General features: G+C 43.6%; 1 protein-coding gene across 1 annotated transcript in view; it reads left to right on the forward strand.

Annotated features, from left to right (window-relative positions):
* Positions 1–27,078, forward strand: part of LOC137546800 (glutamyl-tRNA(Gln) amidotransferase subunit B, mitochondrial-like) — a 160,184-nt gene that overhangs the window by 11,600 nt on the left and 121,506 nt on the right. Inside the window, exon 3 of the mRNA XM_068269660.1 lies at positions 21,853–21,966. Coding sequence (XP_068125761.1) covers positions 21,853–21,966 — 114 coding nt within the window. The remainder of the gene's footprint in view (positions 1–21,852; positions 21,967–27,078) is intronic.

The raw sequence follows: 27,078 nt of genomic DNA on the forward strand, positions 1-27,078 counted from the left end.
AAGTTGGCTGCGTGAAAGCCCACTAGAGGGCGCTCCGGAGGCGTTCTTCCGATCGCCTCCGGCGCCCAGAATAAACAAGGAAGGCCGCAATGAGCGGCCTTCCTTGTTTTGCTTACATCGTCGCCATAGTGACGAGCGGAGTGACGTCATGGACGTCAGCCGACGTCCTGACGTCAGCCGCCTCCGATCCAGCCCTTAGCGCTGGCCGGAACTTTTTGTTCCGGCTACGCTGGGCTCAGGCGGCTGGGGGGACCCTCTCGGCGGCGATCGGGCAGCACACGCGGCTGGCAAAGTGCCGGCTGCGTGTGCTGCTCTTTATTTGATGAAAATCGGCCCAGCAGGGCCTGAGCGGCAGCCTCCGGCGGTGATGGACGAGCTGAGCTCGTCCATACCGCCCGGCTGGTTAAACCCTCCAGCATAGCATCACGCATCAAATTCTCAACCTTCAGCTTAATGTCCCTGGTGGGGTCTGTGTCGCACATACTGTAATGACTAGGTATGGGCAACTGTCTATTTCCTCCTCTAAGTATTGTCTCACATTTTTCACCACTATTGCACCCCCCTTGTCTGCTTTCAAAACCATAATAGTTTCATTATTCTTCAAGGACTTGATCACTTGTCTCTGTGCGGGATTCAAGTTATCTCTCCCACCTTTTTTTATTTACCTTGCAAATCAGATGCAAGATGTGCAGAGCTCCACAATATGGACAAAATTACACAACATGCATTCAAGACAGGTACAGCAAAGGAGGGCGTTAGCTTCAGTATACATAATATGTACATACATTATTCCCTACTAGACTTCCCCATGGCATTGACGGGCCCTTGGGGAAGACCTACTGCTAGTCTAACAATAAAGAGAGGTGTGCAATAACCAAGATTCTTGCTTCCTACTTTTACTAACATCAGCAGAACACTAGAACAAAAAACACTAGGACAAGGAACCAGTCCTCTTAAAGGGAATGTCCAAGCAAAATAAAAAATGAGTTTCACTTACCGGGGGCTTCTACTAGCCCCATGCAGCCATCCTGTGCCCTCGTAGTCACTCACTGTTGCTCCAGTCCCCAGCTGGCAGCTTGCCGACCTCGGAGGTCGGCGGGACGCATTGCGTACATTTTTACGCATTCCCGCTAGTGCAGGAACATTAATACATACATTTTTATGCATTACTGGTTCAATGCGTAAAAATGTACGCATTGAACTAGTAACGCGTAAAAATGTATGCGTTAATGTTCCTGCACTATCGGGAATGCGTAAAAATGTACGCAATGCGTCCTGCCGACCTCCGAGGTCAGGAAGCTGCCAGCGGGGGACTGGAGCAGCAGTGAGAGACTACGAGGGCACAGGATGGCTCCATGGGGCTGGTAGAAGCCCCCGGTAAGTGAAACTCATTTTTTTATTTTGCTTGAACCTTCCCTTTAAAGGGAACCATAGATGAACATCAAAAATATTTTATACATACCTGGGGCTTCCTCCAGCCCCACACGCTCTGATCGATCCCACGCCACCATCCTCCGCTGCCCGCAGCTATGAGAACTGGGACCCCGCTCTGCCATCAGTCGGAACCAGTTTAAGCGTAAGGAAAGTGCGCTGTTTGCGTATCTCTGCAGCAGCCGCTGGAGAGATACGTAGAGGGCGCTCTTCTCCTGCGTAGGCTGGCTCTGATGACGTCAGTGACAGGAGCCTGTTCTCATAGATGCAGGCAGCGGAGGACGGCGGCGTGGGATCGATCAGAGTGTATGGGGCTGGAAGAAGCCCCAGGTATGTATAACATCTTTTTCTATCATCGTCCTTCAGGATGGCTTCCTCCTGAGAGGAGACTGACCCACCCCTGAAAGGAAACAGGCAATAATTAAATAATTGAATTAATCAGGCCGCAGCCCATATAAGCCTGTTGGCACCTGTTTAACTTTTAAAGAAAGTGTTCATCTTTATTCTTAAAATTAGATGTTCTATCCGGCTGTAGGGGAATCTTTCTTGTGTGACATTCTGGATAGCTAAAGTGTGGAGAGCTTTTCTGATTTAGCCATTCGCCCTCTGAAACTTCTGTGGAACAGAGGAGGGCCCGGGAGCCGCTGCCTCCTATACATGTGTGTGTAGAGCGGATGTGTTTTCTGACCTGCTTGGCTACACAACGGCTCTCAGCTGAGCTGGGCATGCGAGCAGCGTCTTCCGCATTTTGCACCCACCGAGGACGTCTTGACACTCGGCTCCTCCTCCTGATGTGACGCGGCGGCAGCTGATAGGTAGGACGGACTACCTATAGGAAGAGAGCGGTGTTTGCTGTCCTCGTGGTTTTCAGCATCTTCCATATTTGGAGACGGCGAGTGGTGGGGGCGTTGCAGCAGAGTGGGCGGTATTGCTCCAGCTGGAGTGGGAAACGCCCTGGCTTCTATTTCCACTGAGGGGGATTGGGGCAGCAGATAGGTTTGGCTGGCTGATGTCAGCAGTGGAGGCGGTGCTGTCAGGAGCAGGAAGTTTAAAGGTTCGATTATCACACACGCATGTGAAGCTGGAATGGACAGCATGGAGCAGGCTGAAGCTGTGCCAGAGGCTACCAAACAGACGGTGGATGCACCTGAGCAGGCAGTGAATGCTCCACAGGTACTGTGACTCCTCTCCTCTTCCCTCAGGCTAATTTAGCTTATGTTATCTTATGAGGCTTGTTTGTGTTTTTGCAGATGGTGAAGCACACTGATAAAAAGTGTAGGAAATGTGATGTTAATTTACCATCGGGGTATAAGAGATCTCAGTGTGTAGATTGCTTAGCTAAACAATCCTCTACCACATCTACCCCTATTGATACAAATGCTACTAATACAGCCATGTTAAACCTTATAAATGCTATGAAGGTTGAACTGGCTACCACTTTTGCTGCATTAAGGTCTGCCCTTCCGGTTCCAGTACAGCCTGTGTCTGAACCACAGCAGCTATTCCCCATTAAGGACAGTCAGATCCCTGGTGTGTCAGGGATACCCTCTTTTCAGGATAGACAAACTCAATTACAATCATTTGATAATGTGTTACCTGTCTTTCCATCTCAGTCTCTATCGCAGAGTTTACCACCTGCTCAGTTACCTAGAGGGGATTCTCAGATAGGTGGTATTGAGACTATATCTGAGGAGCAGGATGAGGAGTTCATGGAGGAGGGGGAGGCCAGGGACTTTGATATATCTCCTGAGTCTGGTCCTTCTAGAACCTCACAGTACTTGTATAGTGCTGAGGATACTTTGGAATTGTTAAAGGCCATTTATGACTCTGAAAAAAATTCCTGAGACCGCACCAACGACCTCTGTGCAAGACGAGATTTATAGAGGGTTGGAGGATCAGCCAACTAAATGCTTCCCTGTACATTCCACTATTAAGCACATTATCTCATCTCAATGGAAAGATCCGGAAAGGAAATTGGTTATTCCTAGGTCTTTCAAAAGGTGATTCACCTTTAAGGAGGAAGATCAGACTCCATGGGCCGAATGTCCAAGGCTTGACGCCCCTCTAGCTCAGTACTCCAGAGGGACTGACCTTTCATTTGAGGATATTGGCAATTTAAAAAATACGATGGATAAAAAGGCTGAAACTTTGTTGAAAAGGGCCTGGGATTCAGTTTCCTTTTCGTTTAAGCCAGTCATATCCTCAATCTGTTTGGCCAGAAACCTGGATAAGTGGATAACAGGTCTTAAAAAGCATCTGGTGGAGGGTACTCCTGGCCAGAAAATATTGTCTTCTTTGTCTGTGATAGTTAAAGCGGTGGCTTTCTTGACAGATGCAGCCTCAGAAAGCCTCAGAGCTGCAGCTAAGACTGCGGCTTTGATCAATTCAGCCCGCAGGGCTATTTGGCTCAATACATGGGAAGGTGATCTGGGTTCCAAGCATAAATTATGTGCAATGGAGTTCCAGGGCATATTACTTTTTGGGAAGGATCTGGAAGCAGTGCTTGAGAGATCCTCAGATAAGGCCAAAAAATTTCCAGATAAGAAAAAAAAACCAGTGTGTAAGCCCTTTCAGAACAGGGGTCCTTACCAGAACAAAATAACCGGGGGGAGAAACCAGAGTCAGTCCAGAAAATGGACCTATAACTCCAGTAAGGGAAGATCTTCCTCTTGTCCAACAAGTCAAGGAATCCCAGCACTCCCAAACCTGACAAGTGACAAAAAGCCTCTGGTCGGGGGGAGACTTATTTCCTTTTTACCAGCTTGGGAAAGGATTACAACCATCCAGTTCATACAAGACCTAATAAGGAATGGGTACAAACTGGAATTTCGGTCCCGACCTCCCCCCAGCAGACTTGTGACAGGGACCCCCAAGGACCCAGACAAGGCACAGGCCTTGCTAGACTCAGTGATGACTCTACTATTCCAAAATGTAATCCAAAGGGTACCAGTAGAAGACCACTTCAAAGGGCTTTACTCCAGGGTTTTCATCATCAAAAAACCCTCAGGAAAGTTTCGGATGATTTTAAATCTTAAACCTCTGAACCCTTACATTGTGGAGATACACTTTTGTAAGGAAAGCATCACCTTTGTCTGAAATCTGATATGGCCGGCGCCTTTATGGCGACTATCAAACTTGAAGACGCGTATCTGCATGTACCGATTCATCCCCGGTACCAAAAGTATCTAAGATTTGCAGTCCGGTTCGGCAACAGCGTTTGTCATTATCAGTACTGAGCTCTTCCTTTCGGAATATCCTCAGCCCCGAGGATATTCACGAAGATTGTAGCAGAGGCAGCGGCTTTCCTCCATCTCCACAATGTAAGTTTCTCACGTACCTAAACGACTTTTTATTTCTAATAGACTCTGTAGCTGACTTGCACAGGGATCTAGATTTTTCTGTTCAGGTCCTTTCGGACCTAGGGTGGCTGATAAGCAAGGAGAAGTCCAACTTGCTTCCAACCCAAAATTTAAATTTCCTAGGACTGCTGTGGGACACAAATCAAGGAAAGGTTTTTCTTCCACAGGACAAGGCAGCAAAATTGCTGGTAAGATTGCAACAGTTCAGGTCAGAGCAGACAGTACAGATCAGAGAGGTGATGTCGCTACTAAGACTAATGACGTTCGCCATTCCAGTAGTAGAGTGGGCCCAGGCTCACTCTCGGACACTACAGACTTGGCTACTGAACACTTGGGACAACACACAGGCTTCGCTAGACAGACAGGTTACAGTTCCAGACTATGTGTTGGAATCCCTAACATGGTGGGAGAATCCTCACAGACTGCAGTTAGGTTGACAGTGGGTGCAGAGATCTCCCCTAAAGTTCTTCGCGGATGCCAGCAGTTGGGGCTGGGGGCTCACTGCCGAGAGCATCAGGCTCAGGGGAAATGGCCAATGGGAGTGCAGGTCAGGTCATCGAATTACAGGGGAGGTACCAGGGTACAGGATCTCAGAGGGTTAGCGTTAGAGGCGATCTCTTGGGCAGATAACAATTTGATTTCCCTCACAGCAGCTCACATTTAGTGCAAGCTGAACAGATGGGCAGACTCACTCAGCAGAGCACCAATAGAGTCAGAGTGGGAACTAAACCAGGAGGTGTTCAGCTCTTTAGTTTAGAAATGGGGATTACCCATACTAGACCTGTTCGCAACACCAGCCAACACAAAGTTGACAGATTACTGCTCCCTTCATCCTGCCTCTCCATCCAACAGACTGGATGCGCTATCAGTATCATGGCCACAGGGACTTCTGTACGCCTTTCCCCCATTCAATCTAATTCCGAAAGTGCTCAGACGCATAGAAGCTTCGAAGTCTCAGGTAATGATCATAGCCCCTTGGTGGCCGAGGAGAGCATGGTTCCCCTTTGTACAGAGACTAACTGAGGGGTCCATGGCATCTAGGGTCCAGACCAGACCTTCTATTTCAGGGGAATCAAATCCACCTGAATCCAGACCAGTTCAGGCTGACGGAATGGATCCTGAGTGGCAAATCCTAAGGAGGCAGGGGTTTTCAGACAGTGATCGCAACCCTGATCAAATGTAGGAAGCCTACTACTAGACAAATCTACTGTAAAGTTTGGAATGTTTTTTGTTCCTGGAAACAAAGGAAGAAAGTGCGCTCTAATGGTTTATGTTACATTTTTGGAGTTTCTCCAGAATGGAGTAGAATTAGGTTTATCGGCCAGTATACTGCGAGTAGATTCATGTTCTAATTCATGTTAGAATTTTTTTTAAGTCGGGGACTAGGTCACAACCGTCTCCTTCAAAACTCGTGGCTCCTTGTAATTTGTCCAAAGTTCTCAACTTCCTAATGTCCAGTACCTTTGAACCTCTTGCTGAGGTATCCTTAAGAAATTTAACACTTAAAGTTGCATTCCTGGTAGCCATTACATCGGCCAGGAGAGTGAGTGATATCCAGGCCCTGTCCATCAAAGAACCGTATATGATCATCCACGATGATAAAATCGTTTTCAAACCTGACCTTTCCTATCTACCTAAAGTTGCATCCGCATTCCACAGCTGTCAGGAAATTGTTCTACCGTCTTTTTCAACAAATCCAAATAATGACAGAGAAGTGACATTAAGTACTTTGGATGTGCGTAGAGCAGTTCTGATATATTTAGAAAGAACTAAGTTGTGGCGGAAAAGTTGTCAGTTGTTTGTAGCATACGCAGGCAAGCGTAAGGGACTACAGGTTTCTAAGAATTCGATATCCAGATGGATCAAGGATCTCATAACTCTAGTTTATAGAGTCAGGTTTGAAAACCCAGATTAGTGTTAACGCACACTCTACAAGATCTTTATCTACATCGTGGACAGAGAAGTCGGGCGCCTCACTCGAACAAATATGCAGAGCCGCGGCTTGGTCTGGTCATACGACCTTTGTCAAGCACTACCGAGTGGAACTCCTGTCAAGCCAGGATCAAACATTGGGTCGCAAAGTGCTTCAAGCTGTGATCCCTCCCTGAGATAAGATTTTTCGCTAATCTCTCAGGAGGAAGCCATCCTGAAGGACGATGAGAGACGGACCTGTCTACTTACCGGTAGTAGGGTTTTGATGAGTCCTTCAGGATGACTTCCGCAACCCACCCTTTACTAAAATTACTAGATGTTAATGTATGTTATGTATATGGGTGTAGTTTTCTCTTGTATGAAACTAGTGTGGTATGGAGGAGGGGGAGCTTATATAGGCTGGGGCCTGATTAATTCAATTATTTAATTATTGCCTGTTTCCTTTCAGGGGTGGATCAGTCTCCTCTCAGGAGGAAGCCATCCTGAAGGACTCGTCAAAACCCTACTACCTAAGTAGACTGGTCCTTCATGTCCCCATCTCTGGTTCCCTTTAAAAGACCCTTTTCTATATAGGGACATTATAATACCCTAAAATATAACTTTTAATAAAAAATACATAAAAATCAGTGCTATACTGTTTCAATAGTCTGAGTAGGCAGTTGTTTAGTACAGCCCCTGGTTTTTATTGGATTTACTTATTTTTTTATTAAAAGTTATATTTTAGCATTCGTTGGTTAGAGGGATCCAATCCGCTTTTTTTTCCTGCAGTTTGTCCTGGCTTCTAACAGCTTTAGGAGCTGCCAATTACCCCCTCCCCTTCCCTCTACACTTATTTATCCAGGGAAGGTGTGAATGTAATCAAGCGTGACTCCTCTAAATTGTTTGCCATACAGTGTTCTACTACCCCTCAATCTGCCCCACCGCAACCACCACCGCGGCTGATGAAAGATGCTCATTGCTACTGTAAATTATAGCACTCCTTATCTGGTTGCTCTTTCTGCAGATGGCAGGCAACAGAAGTTGGGCAATAAAAACCTTTAACAAACATTTAAATGTAAAAAAAGAGGTAGAACTGATTTTTTTTTAGTAATGAGCCACATTGTTAGCATGTATTTTTAATGTGCTTTTGAGATGCCCTGGGTGCTAAAAGTGGTGCTCCGGTCATTTTAACCTTGCCGTCCAAGGGAGAGTAGAGCTGCAATAATTTAAAAAGCAACTAAAGTGAGAGGTAAATGGAGGCTGCCATATTTATTTCCTTTTAAACAATACCAGTTGCCTGGCAGTGCTCCTGTTCTATTTGGCTGTAGTAGTGACTGAATCACACCTGAAACAAGCATGCAGATAATCTTGTCAGATCTGACAATAAAGTCAGAAACAGCTGATCTGCTGCTTGCCTGTTCAGTGTCTGTGGTTTAAAAGTATTAGAGGCAGAGGATCAGCAGGGCAGCCAGGCAACTGGTATTGCTTAAAGGGATACTGTAGGGGGTCGGGGGATAATGAGTTGAACCTACCCGGGGCTTCTAATGGTCCCCCGCAGACATCCTGTGCCCGCACAGCCACTCGCCGATGCTCCGGCCCCGCCTCCGGTTCACTTCTGGAATTTCTGACTTTAAAGTCAGAAAACCACTGCGTCTGCGTTGCCGTGTCCTCGCTCCCTCTGATGTCACCAGGAGTGTATAGCACAAGCCCAGTATGGTCTGTGTCTGCGCAGTACACTGCTGGTGACATCAGCGGGAGCGAGGACACGGCAACGCAGACGCAGTGGTTTTCTGACTTTAAAGTCAGAAATTTCAGAAGTGAACCGGAGGCGGGGCCGGAGCATTGGGGAGTGGCTGCGCAGGCACAGGATGTCTGCGGGGGACCATTAGAAGCCCCGGGTAAGTTCAACTCATTTTCCCCCGACCACCCTACAGTATTCCTTTAAAAGGAAATAAATATGGCAGCCTCCATATCCCTATCACGTCAGTTGTCCTTTAATTGCAGATCTGTTTTGGCTGAAAAATTAGTAGTTATTACCGTATTTTCGGACTATGACGCACTTTTTCTCCCCCAAAGTTGGGGTGAAAAAGCTGTCTTATAGTCCGAATGTACAATGTTACAAGTGGAAAAGCACCTCTATTTCCTGCGATGCATGTGTCCGCATACAGGATGCTTACTTCTGCCCAGCTTTGCCTGCTCTGCCTCTTAAATGCTGCCGCCTGAATGCTGCAATCACCCTGGACTCTCACTGCGGCGAACGGCGATCCCCCACTGTGCTGCTGCTGACCTGATGGTTTATAAGATGCTTAAGAGAAGTCCTGCTGGCTCCCAAGGCATTTGCCAATCATCGCTAACAGCCGGTGCCCGGTAAAATCCTCCGACATGCAAGATACATATTTCCGCTTAGGAAGTGACTGTAGACGCGGCTGATTGGTCGGGATGAAGGTACCGCTCCTGAACCAATCACAACCCTCCTTCCCTGACACCAATCAGGGAGGAAGGATTGTGATTGGTTCAGGAGCGGTACCTTCATCCCGCCCGCAGGACTAGCGCGACCAATCAGATGCGTCTGCAGTCACTTCCTAAGCGGAAGTATGTATCTTGCATGTCGGAGGATTTTACTGGGCACCGGCTGTTAGCGATGATTGGCAAATGCCTTGCGAGCCAGCAGGACTTCACTTAAGCATCTTATAAACCATCAGGTCAGCAGCAGCGGCACAGTGGGGGATCGCCGCAGTGGATCGTCAGTCAAAGAGTCCAGGGTGATCGCAGCATTCAGGCGGCAGCATTTAAGAGGCAGAGCAGGCAAAGCTGGGCAGAAGTAAGCATCCTGTATGCGGACACATGCATCGCAGGAAATACAGAGGTGCAGACAGCCCTTCCCCACTCCCGGAGTCTGTGTTATGTCTCTCCCCATTCTGAACACTGGCTGGTACGAGTGGTGGAAGGAGACATACATGCTTCACCCCTGGTACATCATGAGCTGGCAGCGAGTGTAGTGTGCCCCTCTGGAGTCTTCCTAATGGGTAAGCTGTTGATCTTGCACTTTTCTCTCTACAGCACCTTGTTTATTTACCTGTGGAGCACTAGCACAGTATATACTGTATATACACTACTCTATTTTTATTGTTACCTGCTGCTGATGTTAGTGTCTGAAGCTCTACAGGACACTCCTGCACCATGGACGCACTAGGTTTATTTTATTTTTTTCCCTGATTTTTGCCCTCTAAACCTAGGTGCGTCTTAAGGTCCGTACACACGCCGGACTTTAGGCAATGACGGGTCCGTCGTTGCCTCCCGCTGGGTGGGCGTGCCAGCGACAGTCCGGCGTGTGTACGCTCTGTCGTCAGACTGATACGGCGGTTTCTGAGCGATCCGCCGGGCGGATCGCTCAGAAACAGCCGTATCAGTCTGCCGACAGAGCGTACACACGCCGGACTGTCGCTGGCACGCCCACCCAGCGGGAGGCAACGACGGACCCGTCGTTGCCTAAAGTCCGGCGTGTGTACGCTGCTTTATAGTCCGGAGCGTCTTATAGTCCAAAAAATACGGTAATTAATTTCATTTATTATTTAAATCATTGGACTCTTGTTCTTTGCAAAGTGTTACATTTTATTTTCAGACAATGGGATATTATTTGGATAAAATGTTAAATACCCCTAGATTTGCCCTTTATATCTGAGCACACCATGTTTGCAGTTGAAAGCTAATATATTTTGTGAGGTTTGGCACAGTTTTATGTGTCTACTGCAACATTTTCTTTTTTTCTGCGCTCTGTATAACTACCTGATCTGCTATCATTGTCACAGCTGCTGCCAGAAAAGAGAGATAACCACAGGCACTTTATTGTACTATCATTTATTACATTTTTTATGATAAAATAAGTCTAAGACCAATTTTCTTTTAGAGCAAGAAAGTCTCCGTTTCATATTAGCAATCACATATTCTCTGCTGTGTCACCTTTTGACAGAAAATCGTGGCCTGCATTAATATTTACTCAAAAGTAACCTTTCAAATCATGTTCTTCTTCTTTTTTAATATGAGGAGGCAGATCTGAAGTCACTCAGACACAGACAATGGTTTTAGTTAGAGGGTGAATTCACTTTATGTATGATCATTTACATTTTGTTTACATCATTCTGTGTTTACTTACACAACATTATAATTTAAACTTCAAATAAAATAGGTCTATTTAAAGACACTCTGTAACAAAATGTTCAGCCTTATTTCTTCTGACCTATAAGTTCCTATACCTGTTCTAATGTGGTCTGTCTTTCTGCAGCCTTTCCTAGTTGCACAGTGGCTGTACTATCTCTGTTATATAATCTAATCTTCTTTCCTCTGACTTCCTTGTTGGACTCAGGCAGGAATGTGCTGGTCTGCATGTGATAGGATAGAAGCTATACACACCCTCTCCACGCCCCCTGCAGGCTCTGTGTGAGTCACAGACTGAGCTCCTCTCAGCCTATCACACTATGGTTAAAGCGGAATATAACCCTGCATTTCAACTTTGCTCTAAAATATTATTTACAGCATATTATATGCAGAAAGCATTTTTTTTTTTACTAGACCAGCATTGGAAGGGTTAAACACAGACGTTTCAAGTTCCGTGGAGAGATATGCAGAAGTTCAGATTGTTACATTCTATGTATCTATTGATAAACAGTTACACACTCTTTGGCAGTCCTCCAAGCTCCTTCTCAGTCAGAGAGATGAGTCATTCAACACTTAGATACATTTCTGTAAACAAAATGTATCTCTTTTCAGCTTGGGATGGGTCTGCAGAAATCTAAAGGAACTTTAAAGCCCTGTGTAACCCTTCCAATGCTGGTCTAGTAAAAAAAAAAATGCTGGTTGCATATAATATACTGTAAATAATGTTTTAGAGCAAAGTTGAAATGCAGGGTTATATTCCGCTTGTCTTTTTGTTTGTAAACACTGCCTAAAACTGGAAATTACAAGCCAGGATTGCAGCAGGGAGTGGCAGAAACAGCAAGGGGCCCAGGGGAACATAATGAATAGAATGGTATGCTTTTTATTGTAAGAATCTTAGAGTACAGATTCTCTTTAAGAAACAAAACAAGGTGGCATAATTACCGGTATGTATGTTTTATGGCATGGTTCATATTATAATCACTATGGGCAGCACAGTGGTGTAGTGCATAGCACTCTCGCCTTGCAGAAATGGGTCCCAAGGTTGAATTCCAGCCAGGGCATTACCTGCATGGAGTTTGTATGTCCTCATCATGACTGTTTGAGTTTCCTTCAGGCACTTCAATTTCCTCCCACATCCCAAAAATTTACTGATAAGCTAAATGGCTTCTGCCTAAATTGGCCCTAGACTATGATGGCCATATGACTATGGTAGGGTTAGGTTGTGATCTCCTCTGAGGACTGTCAGTGAAATGACTATATAATCCGTAAAGCACTGTGGAAGATGTCAGCTTTATATAAATACTAAGAAATAATACGCTGCTGTATCTGACCTCTTCTGCAGTGCTTTAAGTGTGACAAAACGCATAGCTCTGCCCCTTCCCCAGAATAACCTCTATCTTACTACAGGTATCACTTAGAGAAAGGCCGCCATTTTCAGCAACGGGGCAGAGCTACGCCCAAGAACTCGGCTGATCTGGGACTCCAGTGAAAATTCTTACATCAGCATTAGCGTACTTCATGGTGTTTTAGTTACACCAGAGGTATGCTGTAAAATGGTATTCAATGGCGAAAACCACCTCTAAGCCAGGTGAACAGAAAGGCTTATTTATCCACCCCAGGATCATAGTAATTGAAACCTACATGCTGTTTATGTCCTGCTAACGTGTGACAGAACATAGAGTCATGGATTTCACTTACCATGTTTCTATGGCTAGGTTTACAGGGAATCCGCAGCGCATCAGTTGCCAGCCAGATGTTTTGCCGATACCATGTAATGGCAATTCAGTCATTGCAGCACACAACACACTGCTGCAAGCATTTTCAGTGCACGGCAGATCAATTCCATGGAGAAAAGAACTAAATCTGCCTGGCAATGGATCCACTGGCTGAGCACATTCACTTTAAACCAGCCCTAATGCTGGGAATACATGTTTCGTTTTTGCCTTCGTTTTAGCCTTCGATTCGTTCAGTAAACGAATCGAGTGTTGAAAACGTATGTGAAAATAGTCATAATCTCATTATAGTTTCGATTAATAGACCCCAAAAACGAACGACTAGTGATCGAACATGTTTGATATTATCTCTCTTTATCCATCTAATCGAGCCATTGGTAGGCTTGATGGCTGTTCAGATCGATTATATATTCGTTTATGCCGTCCGTACCTGTACTACGTTTCGTTTCTTTGCAGCCTTCGATCAGTGGAAAAACGAAACCATCAGAATCGAAAAAAACCCCCGAAACCGTGGGTGGTGATATTAACCGTAAGATCGATTATTTCGGGATCGAAAAGGACAAAAGGCACAATCGAAACAAAGGTTTAAACGAAGGCAAAAACGAAACGTGTATTCCCAGCATTACTCTTCTTTTGCTATTTCCGCAGCTAACACTGAAGACTTAATTGTCAGACAGCTGATACCTCCCAGCAGGGATCTGGAGCCTTGTTAGTTGGCTTCTGATACAGCGATCACTATAATCACATGAACAGTTCCCTGACATGATCTCCATAACCTCTGCAAGTGCTGTACCTGCTGTATCTGGTGCTGGAGGCTAATCTGACAGCTGATCTCTCCATTCAATGCATGTGTAATCCTAACCCTCAAAATGTGCAGCCGCCATCCAAACCCTACTCCATAACATATGTAGTGATCTATTTCCCTTGCCCAGTAATATGAGCTTTCACCATTCTGTTCCCAACTAACATGACCTTTTGTGGCCTCTATATGTTCCATGATCCCCAAATTCAGGGTAGCTTAGCAGTGCTGTTAGTGCCTTATACCTTCTTCATTGCCATGTCCGACCCTACCTTCCTGCTTTAGTCACCATCCTAAACAAATGTCTTAAGTCCCTTTCTGTTTCCCTGCAATGCAAATGTTAAAAACTAGAGTTGTTATCTATGCAAATGAGCTTGTTGAACCTGAAAAATAAATACAAAGCAAAACCCTTTAACCTGACTGAGAAAAGGCTGCTGATAGCATTTTAGTGCTGAAAATTCAAAGGTCGTAACTTCTGTTTCCAGCTAAATGAAGTAGACTTTCCATCAGACTGTGATTGTTGCTATTTTGGATTCAATCTTAAAAATGCAGCGCTTAACATAAAATACAAATATGATACTCTGTTCTATTTTACCATTACTAACAAACAATTATTTATATCATACGTTTATTTTAAGGTCAAGTATGCTTTAATAACACAATATTAAAATATGCTAAAAGAAAATCTTGGTGTAGGTGCACATTGTTTGTCTATAACCACTTATTGTAATTTTAATTTAAAAACAATATGCAGTGCATGTTTGATATGAAAGCATCACTGGCGACCCAGTTGAGTATGTTGTTTACACGCATGTCTAGATTTTTCTATTTATTGCACAATAATGGCTCCATAACTTTCTTTAGCCTGCCCTACCCATTATCTCTCTTGTATGGCTGCAATTTGTTTTTGTGTTTACAAAGTGTTCCTGCCAACACTAAAAGATAAAGGAAATGTAGCATGACATGTTATTCATGAAAATGCATCTGCAATGCACATCTGTGCTTATCATCTTGTAATGCATAAACGGTACTTTGTTTTTATGAAGCACATTCTCCAGTACATTTCAGCACATGCCAAACGTTGCAACTGTCATGATTTCAGCAAGATACATATGGGACATCTATAGAAACTGGTATAACCAAGAGAAAATTCATGTACTGGAATACAAAGGGTCGCTGGTGCAAGAGCTTCCATCATTTTTTTGTGTGGGCGAATAAGAAGGTGTGTAAGGCAATATTGATAGTCAGTGAAATGCAAACGTTCCAAGCTGATGCAGGATTATGCTAATTCTGTATGCAGCTTAAAAATGAACCAATCAAATCCTGCCAAAGTGACATTTGATCCATTTTCAAGCGGCATACATTTTCATACAGAATTTGCATATTCCTGCATTAAAGGGACTCCGAGCTTCTCTCATGGGTATGCCTTTAAAGAGACTCCGACCAGTACTGCAATGTACTTAAAGATACAATACAATAACATTTCTATAGCGCTTTTCTCCCATAGGACTCAAAGCGCTTAGGCTCTCTCAGATTCAGTAATTGGTAGTAGGATGAAGTATTTACACAACAAAAGTTATAATTCTGCAAATGCCAAGCTGAACAGGTGGGTTTTCAGTCTGGATTTAAACACGACCAGGGATGGAGCTGTCCTGATCTGTTGAGGTAGGGAGTTCCAAAACGTAGGGGCAGCATAACAGAAGGCTCTGGGACCAAAAGTTTCCAAGTGGACTCTGGGTATGAATAGATTATTAGAACCTGTGGATCTGAGAATGCGGGGATTGCTACGCAGCTGCAACATATCTTTCATGTATCCAGGGCCCAGATTATTCAGGGATTTAAATGTCAGTAGGCCGATCTTGAATAGGACCCTCCATTCTATAGGTAGCCAGTGAAGGGAGTGCAGGACTGGCGTTATGTGGCAGTGACGGGGTTGGTTGGTTAGCAGTCTGGCAGTAGTATTCTGTATCAGCTGTAGGCGGTACAAGACCTTTTTGGGAAGGCCAGTGTAGAGAGCAATTACAGTAGTCCAGTCGGGATGTGATGAAGGCATGGACTAAGGTTGACAGATCTTCTGGGGGGATGAGGTGCTTGATTTTTGCAATGCTCTTCAGGTGAAAATGATGATGAGGATGATTTCACCACAGCAGAGATTTGAGTTCTGAAGTTTAAATTCCCATCAATTAGAACTCCCAGGCTACGCACATGATCAGAGCTGCGTAGATCCGTGCCTCCTATTCCTATTGATGAAGACTGCAAGTTAAGTTGTTTTGTTATCATGCTCTGCCCTCCAATCAGAAGGACTTCAGTTTTGTCTGCATTTAGTTTCAGCCAGTTGTCATTCATCCATTGCTGTAGTTCACGTAAGCAGGCGTTTATAGTTAGAGTTGGGTCTGTCACACCAGGCTTGAAGGAAAGATATAGTTGGGTGTCGTCTGCATAGCAGTGGTATGTCAGGCCATGTTTTTGGATTAGTTTTCCAAGCGGTAACATGTAAATCGTGAAAAGCAGGGGAGAGAGGATTGAGCCCTGGGGCACCCCATACTTAAGTGATACAGGGGATGGACAGGAAAGGCCCCATAGACACTTTATGGGTTCTGCCACTCAAGAAGGATTGGAACCACTGAAGAACTATGCCATCAATGCCGCAGTATTCCTGTAGCCTGTTTATCAAGATGTCATGGTCAACTGTATCAAAGGCTGCAGAAAGGTCTAGCAGTATGAGGATCGAGCACTCTCCTCTGTCTCTTGCCATGAGCAGGTGGTTGCATATTTGGATGAGGGCAGTTTCAGTGCTGTGGTGTTTCCTGAAGTCAGACTGGAATGGGTCATAACTGTTGTTTTGTAGGATTTTGGCTTCTAGCTGGAGGTAAACAGCTTTTTCAATTAGCTTGCCCAGAAAGGGGGAGGTTAGAGACAGGTCTGTAGCTGGTCATTGCCTCTGGGTCCAGGGAGGGTTTTTTGAGGAGAGGCCTGATGATTGCTTCCTTCAGTAAAGCAGGAAATATCCCTGATTGTAAGGAACAGTTAACAATTTTGAGGAATACCGGTACGAACAGGTCGGGGCAGTTCAACATAAACTGTGTTGGGCCAGGATCCAGGTCACAGGTAGTTAGGCGGAGGTGAAGGAGGATGCTTGATGTGACTTCTTCATCAATTTCTTTGAAGTTTGACCAAGGTGTTGTCTCTGCTAATGTTGTAGCATTACGTTGTCTGCTAAAGATGCATACCTTTCTGTAGCTTGTGCTCTCCTCTGTCATTTGATGCCTGAATCACCGTTCTACACCAAATATTTTTCGTTTGATTTCAATTTAAAAATTGCGGCTGCCATCTTGGCTATGTTATAACTTCCGGGTCACCCCTGTCTTCTCTGTTAGAGAAGTGCATCACTGAATGAAGCAGGAAGAGGAAGTGACGCATGACAATTGCAAGAGGATCCTCCAGAGAGGTCATAGCCCGACTTTGTTGGAAGTCGTCTGGCTTAAAGCGGACCCAAACCAAACATTTTTTTAATTCAGAATATTTAGTTGCACCACTCTGACACATACAAAGATAAATAAACACTTCTTCAAGCCTATGAGCATTTCAGTGCATACTTTTCACCCTTCTCTTTTCATTACTAGGATTATACAGGTGGCAGCCATTAGCAATTCCTCCTTTGCTGGAGACCATCTACTAAACCAGTTTTCCGGATTCTGTCTGGGAATATGAAAGGAAGGGAGGGGTTCCTTCAATAAATTTAAAATATTTTATAATTGTCATCATGCAGCCGAAAAAAGGCTGCTATTTATTATTATAATTTAGAACATTTTATTTCTGAAATCTTGTATTTTTAATTTGGGTCCACTTTAAAGGCATACCCATAAGAGGTGCTCGGAGTCCCTTTAAAGGGAACCAGAGATGAACGATTCACACAAAATAAACAGTCTTACAAGCTATCAGTTGATAGCTTGTAAAGAATAAATGCTCTACCTGATAATTTCACCACTCTGGTGTGCCTTTTTGAGTGTTTTTTTATCCATTATTGCTCCAGGAAATATCCAATATGGCCGCCGGCTCATATCCCTTCTGCTTCTGGGGTATGAGTTGTTCTGGATGTGCTGTCTAGGCTATATGAGACTATAGACAAGCAGGGCTGCTGCAGCCTTTCATCTGTCTGCTTTCAACTTGATTATTCTGGTATGCTGTGTGGCTGCCTGTAGGAAGTGTCTCTCATAGAAATGAAACTGCATACAGTAGATAATGACTGGCTGCACACTGCACACAGATACACTGTCTGTTTCAGAGCTTCCTTCTCGGCAGCAGCAGCCCCTCCCATGTCAACAGCTCTGAGTAGGAAATCGGAGCTAGGAGGGGGCAGGCTTGGGCTTGAAAAGACTCCACAGAAGAGTGACTCAGCTATAATGATTTCAGGTCAAACCTCGACTGAATCAGTCGGTGGATTCTTATCACAGTTGATAACAGATTAGACTGAGAAGAATAAAACTAAAAGCAGAGTAGGTGTTTACTGTCATGTTCCCACTGATAAATGTAATAAAATACATGAGGGTGCTTCGTCTCTGGTTCTCTTTAAGACATTTCATTGGCATTCCCTACAATCCACAATAAAAAGCTCCCCTTTATGATGTCCTCCCTCTTCATTTTAGCAACCTCATTTATAGCACCCAAGTTCTTGCAAGAAATGGTGTCACAGACAGTTTTTATAAATAGCCTCATATTTAGTGCATTTCCACCCCACCACCACCACATGCTTACTATTCTCCCCTATGTAGTGCTACCCATGTAATACCCCCTTATAGTAGCCTTTATGCTGTGCCCCTATATAATGTCTTTATTGTCCCATTAAAGCATTCCCTAATAGCTTGGTGGTTCCCCTTCTCATGCACATACTGGCATTCCAAGCCTGCTAAGCTAGTAGGATCTCACCTCTCCATTTTCCCATTGCTCCACTTCCCTGCACCCCAGCTGACCACTTCTGACTCATGTATTGAGTCACTGGGACCTGGTGCACTTAGTTGGCAGAGTTTTTCTGCAGTATGGGCAACAGGAGCGTAGAGATCATGGAATGGGAGAGACGTGAGATAATGCTAACCACAATAAGCTCAGCACTGCTTCTGACTTCCAGTCTCTACATGGAGATAAGGGGGTATTGGACTTCATTGAGATATTTCCTGATTAAACCTTAATTGATTCTTGTAGGGATTGAGTGCAGGTACATGCCAACATGTGCTCTTACTCATTAATTGTTGAGATGGTAGGTCTATGTCCTATGTGCTTAGATGAAGGATCAGAAGGTGTAAAGGTGGCCATACACTGGCCCGATTCGCGGCCGTTTCGACAGCAGATTCGATCCTGGGATCGAATCTGCTGCCAGTCATTCGCGCTAAACACACCCGCCGATCCGATTTCCTCCCGAAATCGGATCGGTCCGTCGATTGCGCCGTGCGGGAAATTACCTTCGATCGCCCACGGGTAGGGTGCGCGTCGCTAGCGGCGGCCGATCCGATCAGGTATACATTACCTGACGCTGGCTCCCGGGCGTCTTCTCCGCGCTGCACCGCTCTGTTCCGGCTCCATCCCGGCACTTTCTGTGTCACTGCAGTGACCAGGAAGTTCAAATAGAGGGCGCTCTATTTGAACTTCCTGGTCACGGAGTGACACAGGAAGCGCCGGGATGGAGCCGGAACAGAGCGGTGCGGTGCAGCGTGGAGAAGACGCCCGGAAGCCAGCTTCAGGTAATGTATACGGGGGGGGGGGGGCGGCACAGGAGGCAGGAGCAGCTCAACAGATTGTGATCGGTTTCAGGCTGAAATCCATCCATTCACAATCTGTTTGCAGTAAAGGCAGCCATACGATCCCTCTCTGATCAGATTCGATCAGATAGGGATCTGTCAGCTGGTCGATCTAATGGCAAATCGACCAGTGTATGGCTACCTTAAGTCTACGGGACAAAAAGCCATTTACTTATGTGAACATTCCTTGAAGTCCATATTGTTTTTCTTTTAATATCTTAGCCAAGTCTGGTTGGTTAGTTAATTACTCTATTCCGAATTTCATATTCTTCAACCATTTTATTTGTCTGTCGTGGTTTACAACTATCAGAACATTAGTTTATAACAGCTCTTGTGAGTGTCAGCAGCAGCACACAATAGATCCAGCATTCCTTGGAGATTGTTTCTTCAAAGTATTTAATCTCTACAAAGTTCACGTCTCTCAGTTTGTCTCGCTGAAATTTCCATTGACAAATGGGTCTGCATCTCGATCGGAGAGTCTGTCTGGCTCTACCTAAGTAATTTTCTTTCCAGAAATGCTATTCAGCCACTGAAGGAGCAGCTGGGTGGTCAAATAAAAAAAAAATACTGTGTACTATTAGAAAACTGTCTGCTTGAACGGCCCAAAATAGCCTGGATCAAATCACGGTCTTTTCTTGCATTTATAGATTTAGACTGGCAAACAGAGCCCGGAAACATTCAGTAATCATATGAGTATGTTACTGAATCTTTAAAAAAAACATCCTGAAAAATCTTTTCAGGATAATTCAACTACATGACTACATGATATAAATTATTATTCACCAACTTTGACAACTTGGCAACTTTGACTAAAAACATATAAGTTCCTGCCACTGACTTGTTTGAAATCTCAGATATAATTTTGTGTACAAAGATAATAGTTTATTGAGGTTTTGTACTACGTAAAGGAGAACTGATGTGAGAGAGATATTGAGGCTGCCATATTTATTTCCTTTTAAACAATTCCAGTTGCATGGCTGCCCCTCTGATCCTCTGCCTCTAATACATTTAGCCATAGACCCTGAACAAGCGTGCAGCAGAGCAGGTGTTTCTGACATTATTGTCAGATCTGACAGATTAGCTGAATGCTTGTTTCTGAGTTGTTTCAGACACTTCTGCAGCCAAATAGACCAACAGGGCTGCTAGGCAACTGGTATTGTTTTAAAGTAAATAAATATGGCAGCCTCCATATACTTTTCACTTCAGTTGTCCTTTAAATATGTATCCGAGTCTGGAATAAAATACCAGCTTTTTGTTCTATACACTGAATAAAGAGTTGGGGTTGGCTTTGGGGGCTACATGCTCAATGTTTTTTCTTGTTTGGTAAGAGGTTGTTAATGCTTTGGGCCAGATGAACCGTGTTTTTTTTTCTTTATAAAAATACAGACATATAAATATTTAAACATTAATTTGGAGCGTGCATTGGTATAGACATTTTCCTTGTCAAAATTCATGTATAAGATGCAACATTGTTTCGATGTCTGGGAATTATGTTTTGGTTTTCCTAAGTGGTATTGCAAGTAATAGTGGCCCTCTTAAGGCCTCTTGCACACTGCATGCATTTCAGATTCCGATTCCGCTTTTTAATCTGTTTTTACATCCGATTCCGATTCAGATTTTTAATCTTAACTGCATGCTGCGTTTTTTGATCCGTTTTTCTGTTGAATGTATTCAGGGAAAATCGGAAACGGAATCGGAAACGGAATCGGAATCGGAAAACGGATTTGCAGTGTGCAGGGAGCCTGACAGTGAGTGTGCAGCCAGTATTTTTTTTTTCTGACTGCAAGTCCTCAATGCTTAATGAAACAATAGATAGTACCTTAGGTCCACCACAGCTGAATACAAATCCCCAGAGACGTTGTAGAGAGAAGGCCAAGCATATGTACATACAGTATGCCCAAGTGGTTTTAGCAGTATCAGGCAAGTCATGTGTCATGTGAATCATGCTATTATGTAATTACATAACGTCTAATTTCTCATTCTCCTAAAGGCTGCCATACACTGGCAGACTTTCACCCAACGTGAGTACATACATGCTGCAAAGGTATGGTTACAGATCACAGAAGTGCACAGGAGGAAGTGCCCCGGTCAGGTAGAGTGAGTGTATGCTCCACTGGACTAATACTCTGCAGGGGCCCCGAGGGAGCAGTATAGCTTGTGGGAGACCTGGGTGAACCTATCACCAGCTCTAGGCCCCCTGCATAGATTGTGCCTTGTCCCTCCTCTTGCCTCTTTTTGGTCACTAAATTTACCAACCTGTCCGATGAAATGTCGATGCACTTTTGGCTGGAAATGCTGCTTCTACTGAGACAACTGTCCCCATAGCCAATCAACATTTTTCTGGGTTCTCTCCTCTTCACAGGAGTTGAGGTACCTATATACTCTGTAAAGTGATGCAGAAGATGTCTGCCAAAATAACTGTACCCACACTAACGGGTTATATCCCTGATGTTCAGGTTGCTGTAGTCTGATACGCCATGGCTGCAGTAAAGATAAGAAAACCTAGCAAGCAACAATGTGTAGTTAGCAAAGTTTCCTACTGGTCCACCAACTGTTTTGAAAACAGGCAGAATGCTACAAATCTTCATTGCAAAATCTGTTTCACTCTTCCGTCCAATTTGTTGATCTTGCTGCTTGCGTTGATTTTATTTTTGTGTTTCTGATTATTTCAGGTGCTCAACAAGCGATGCATAGAAGCCGCAGTGATGACTGGCCTAGCGCTCAACTGCAAAATAAACAAGAAATCCCTATTTGATCGTAAGCACTACTTTTATGCTGACCTTCCTGTAAGTATTTTATGCATCCCGAATAACAGCTTATTTTCCTAATTAAAGTTTACATTATGCATTGAAAATGCCCCCTTAGATTATAGGAACATGCCTCATAAAACGTTTTGTTTTTTATTCCTATTTTCTTGAAAATTAAATAATGCAATAGTTTTATAATGCCTTTGAACTGGAGTTAAACTAATTCTGAAGATTAAATAATACATTGCAGGTTTAATCCATATTCATAGCACTATCTCTCAAAGTCCCAGAAAGAAAGCTGACAATGTCCAGTCAAAGTCAAATAGATAAAGACATGATTAGCCTCTTCTGACTTAATAGGTGACATAGTAACCTATCTGTTCTGTCTCATGTTAATTGTTTCTTCATTTTCCCGGAACCTCATGTTACTGGCAAAGAGGAGGCAAGACAACTCCAAATGTAGAAGACTTTGCTTAGAAAATGTACTGCAAAAAAGCAGTGACTGTGGCGCTGATTCTGGAAGCAGGCCAAAATGGGGCTCATAGAACAGACACCCCACTTTTTATATTGTACATAAATTATCTTTATAGCCATGTTGTCAGCACATTTTCCCTGCTGTTGTCATTGGTTTTCTGTATGCACTCCAGCTTCCTCCCGCAACCCAAAAGCATACTGGCAGATTAATAGCCTCCAAACTGCCCATTGCCTGTGGGAAGGACATTAAAGCGGTATAAAACCCTGACATAATATTCAATAAAAACATGTTTTCCTACTTTTTATATGCCATACAACTAGCAGATTTGCTTTTGTGCATAAGTAGTATTATTCATTTAGAAATTATACGTTCCTAAAGTACACTCATTTTACTCTGAGAGCTGACTTTGCATTTTATTTATAACTGCTTTATTCATCCTCTAACTTAATCAGAAAGCATCACAAAGCATTTATGCTTGTCTGACTTTGTTCAGGGGACCCAGCAGTGTGAGAGAAGGCTTTGTTTACATTCCTTACTTGATGCAATTAAACACAAGATAACATTATCTGCAAGTGCGGAAGCGACCAGCTCTGCTGGCAGGGGAGCTTCTAAAGCCTGTGTTAACCCTTACAATTCTGGTTGTAAATAATATGCTGTAAATAATCTATTAGAGCAAAGTAGAAATGCTGGGTTTCATTCCGCTTTAATTTGTAAACCCACTTAGGACAGCCAGCAATATGAATTGCAACGTAAAGTGCTGTAAAACATGTCACTGCAATATACTGTATATGTATACACGTTATAATAATAGGTACTGTTGTCACCATTTTATAAAAGTAACCCTGATATTACTAAAGCAATACACTGGGAGGGAAGAGGCGCTCCAAGGAAAAAAGTAAAATGGTCACAATCTATATAAGGGAGAAGAGAGTTCACTTACCTTAAATACAGCACATTTTTAATAGAACACTTATATTTTTTTAAAGTGTTTTATTAAAAATGTGTTTGCTTCATACAAGTCATATGTTGTCTTTGAGGTAAGCAAACCCTTTTATCCCCTATATGGATTGTGACCATTTTTCTTTTTTTCCTCAGGGCACCCCCTTCCCTCCCATTGTATTGTAGTCCCCTATGATCCAGGAGCAATGCTACAAGTTCTGCAAGAATTCTAGAATTCTAGCAATCTTTTTATAGAGTGCAACCTGTCTGGTCCAAAGAAGACCCAAGAATCTGAGTGAGGATGGACTTACCTCCCATGCCTGATACTGTGGTTGCAAGTTCTTGCAAACCACTCTTGTGGGTACTAATTTGCCCTATAAACTAATTTGATCTGGTGTCCAAAACACTAAACTATATATGGCTTCTGGGATATCTGTGTTTTTTTTTTTCTTTTCTGGAAGGTTTTACAAACTCCTGAAGACGCTTTGTGAGACCTAATCTCTCAATATTTGATACATGTTCTCCAGGGAGTATTTTAGATGGACTCCGGGGCTACTTGAACTTATACACAATCCATTATAGTAAATTTGAGACTTAAAATGATAGACCATCTATAAGTAAACTTAAATAAGTATTTATGGGAGTTAACTAATTAAAAGCATCCAGAAATGTGCATTGCATATGTGCGAGCAATAATGTGCCAGGTAGCCATGGTTGAGCTGGGAGCTACCTGGCACTTTGCACTATTGCACATTATTTCTAGCACATATGCACGTGTATTCCCTTGATGAAGCCCCAATGTTTAGGGGTGAAACGTTCATGCTGGGTAATTTACTGTGTGTTAATATATGTGTGTGTTGCACCATTATGTAGGCATTTATTTGTGAACTTTATCTAGGGAATAAGATTGGTGTCCTTCCTTAAAATAGCATTGCACTTTTACTCTCATCTTTTACACCTTATTCAGTCCAGAGTAACGTGTGTTTATTATAGATGTTTATATCAGTGTAACCCATTTTTAGGTCTTATGTAATTAAAGTTTTTGTATAAATGAGGCTTAGTTTGTAATCCAGTGCTTCGTGTAAATTTAATTCCCCCCATACACACACATCATTCCCTTATCTGTGATTGGTACACAGGCTGTAGGCAGAAGTGCCCACAGTTTGGCAACCTTGGAACACACCACTCAGGGTGACTTTATCACCATCGTGCTCACAGGTGATATATGGGCCGAAGAGGGTGATTGTGGAGGATTTTTGAAGGAATGTAAATGGGGTGAGGCAGCAAGGAATAACAACAAGCCTGTCCAGATGCAACTTTACTATTCACTTTGGAGTCAAGAGAGTGTGGGTACATTTTTTTGTGCTAATTTAGTTTGTATTTGTGTCAGGTTGTCTCCTTTATTGTTTGACCTTATTTTGGAAGTAGACACCAAGTCTATATTTGAACTCTAATTTTCACTGCTGCTATAACCGTCAGATTCCTCGAGCACGAATGCGGATGCGATTTCGCATTCTATTAAAGTCAATAGGAATCCTGCAAATTCATGTGAGGGGAAAAATCTGATGGCATGCAGCATAAAATTGCATCAAGCGACCGATTCCCATAGACGTGCATGGCACAGTTAGATGGATTCGGCTGCGAGAGGCATCACAGCTGTGCCAGCTCGCAAGATGCATTCTGTGCACAGTGGAAACCTAGCCTAAAACGTTTGTCTTAGAGAGCTGTGTAACATTTCCAATAGGATTGTATGTATAGTTTCAGTCTATTTGCCTGGCTTCTATTTCTGGCTTTTATGTGTAATACACTATATAGCCTAGCAATTGGTTTTGCTTTGATTAGAAAAGGGCAATCAGATGCACTTCCTGATTATTTTGATTGGCCCAATTCCAAGCTGCATAAAATTTGCATGCTATCCGGAATAATTTGGATTTTATTGACCATCTCTAGCCCTGATAACCAATTTGTGCAGTTTATGCCCTCCATATTTATATCATAGTTGTGTTTCCTGGAAACAGCAGTGTTGCAGCACTCCTGTCAAAAGAAAGTTGAGCACTGCTCACCACACCACCCATCCATCCAGGAGCAGGGGCAGCCAGACCCTGCAGACATCAAAGAAAAGGAGGAAAGATCTGCTCGATTGATATGTAAAAAGTCCAATCTTTATTCAAAAAATGTGCACACTAGAGATAGCAAAAAGTTAGCTCACCCGTATCGGAACCTCACACTCGCTCCTTAATCATAGCTATGATTAAAGGAATACTGTAGGGGGGTCGGGGGAAAATGAGTTGAACTTACCCGGGGTTTCTAATGGTACCCCCGCAGACATCCTGTGACCATGCAGCCACTCACCGATGCTCCAGCCCCGCCTCCGGTTCACTTCTGGAATTTCAGACTTTAAAGGCTGAAAACCACTGCGCCTGCGTTGCCGTGTCTTCGCTCCCACTGATGTCACCAGGAGCGCACTTGTGCAGGCACAGACCATACTGGACCTGCGCAGTACGCTCCTGGTGACATCAGTGGGAGCGAGGACACGGCATTGCAGGCGCATTGGTTTTCAGACTTTAAAGTCTGAAATTTCAGAAGTGAACCGGAGGCGGGGCTGGAGCATCGGTGAGTGGCTGCATGGGCACAGGATGTCTGCGGGGGACCATTAGAAACCCCGGGTAAGTTCAACTCATTTTCCCCCGACCCACCCCCCCCTACAGTATTCCTTTAAGGAGCGAGTGTGAGGCTCCGATATGTGTGAGCTAACTTTTTTGTTATGTCCAGTGTGCACATTTTTTGAATAAAGTTTGGAATTTTTACATACTGGTCGATTGGATGTTTCCTCCTTTTTATTACTGTTACAGCACTCCTCAAAGAGGAACTTTAGCGAAAAGGGGCAAAAGTAAATAAATAAATGGCAAAGTGAGAAGTTAAAAAATAGAAGAAAGATCAAGAAATGATTAATATTCCATGTAACTTGTTCCTATTGTTTGATCCACTATCAGCCTGCACGTCATCATCTTTACTACTGGCAGACAAAAAAAAAACAGACAGCACCAACTGCTATTATTTATAAGCACAATGTGACAGGCTAAAGGGTTGTTTTTTCATACAGTAGATGTACACATGCACAGAGGGTGATATTAGCAGTTAGAAACAACTGTTAATTCCCACAATGCAGTGAGGCTCCCATAGTGTGATGTCAGGACCTAGGTCCTGACATCACGCTGTGGCCGGGGAATGGGGGGTCACCAGAAAATAGGCCATACATACCCCCCTTGTAAAAAGGTAAAGATCTCTCATGGGAAAAAGGGTATCAGCTACTGATTGGGTGAAATTCAATCCTTGGTTACGGTTTCTCCTTATGTAAGTATATGACTTTATTTAGCATGCTTTCTGACAGAACAAATGTTTCCATCATAAAGTAATCAGAATTTCTATTTAAATCTTTCAGTTCCGATTAGGAAAATGAAAAACTATAAATTGAAGTGCAACACTAAAACTTCTTTCAAACCTTACATAAGATGAGACAGATTATTCCAATACATTTCTGTGGTGATCTCCGCTTTTAAATTCTGCTGCAATAATAGCTTTGAGGAGAACAGTTTGCCTTTAGGTATTTACAGATGAGGCTCTGTTGTCATACAGCTGACTGCTTCCTGTCAGCTCAGCAAAGACCCAAGTTGATTGTCAGGTGGGACAGCCACTTCAGTGAAATGCAGAAAAGTGCTGAACTAGAGATTCTTTTC

Source organism: Hyperolius riggenbachi, chromosome 1 (genome assembly GCF_040937935.1).
Source record: "Hyperolius riggenbachi isolate aHypRig1 chromosome 1, aHypRig1.pri, whole genome shotgun sequence".
Lineage (NCBI taxonomy): Eukaryota > Metazoa > Chordata > Amphibia > Anura > Hyperoliidae > Hyperolius > Hyperolius riggenbachi.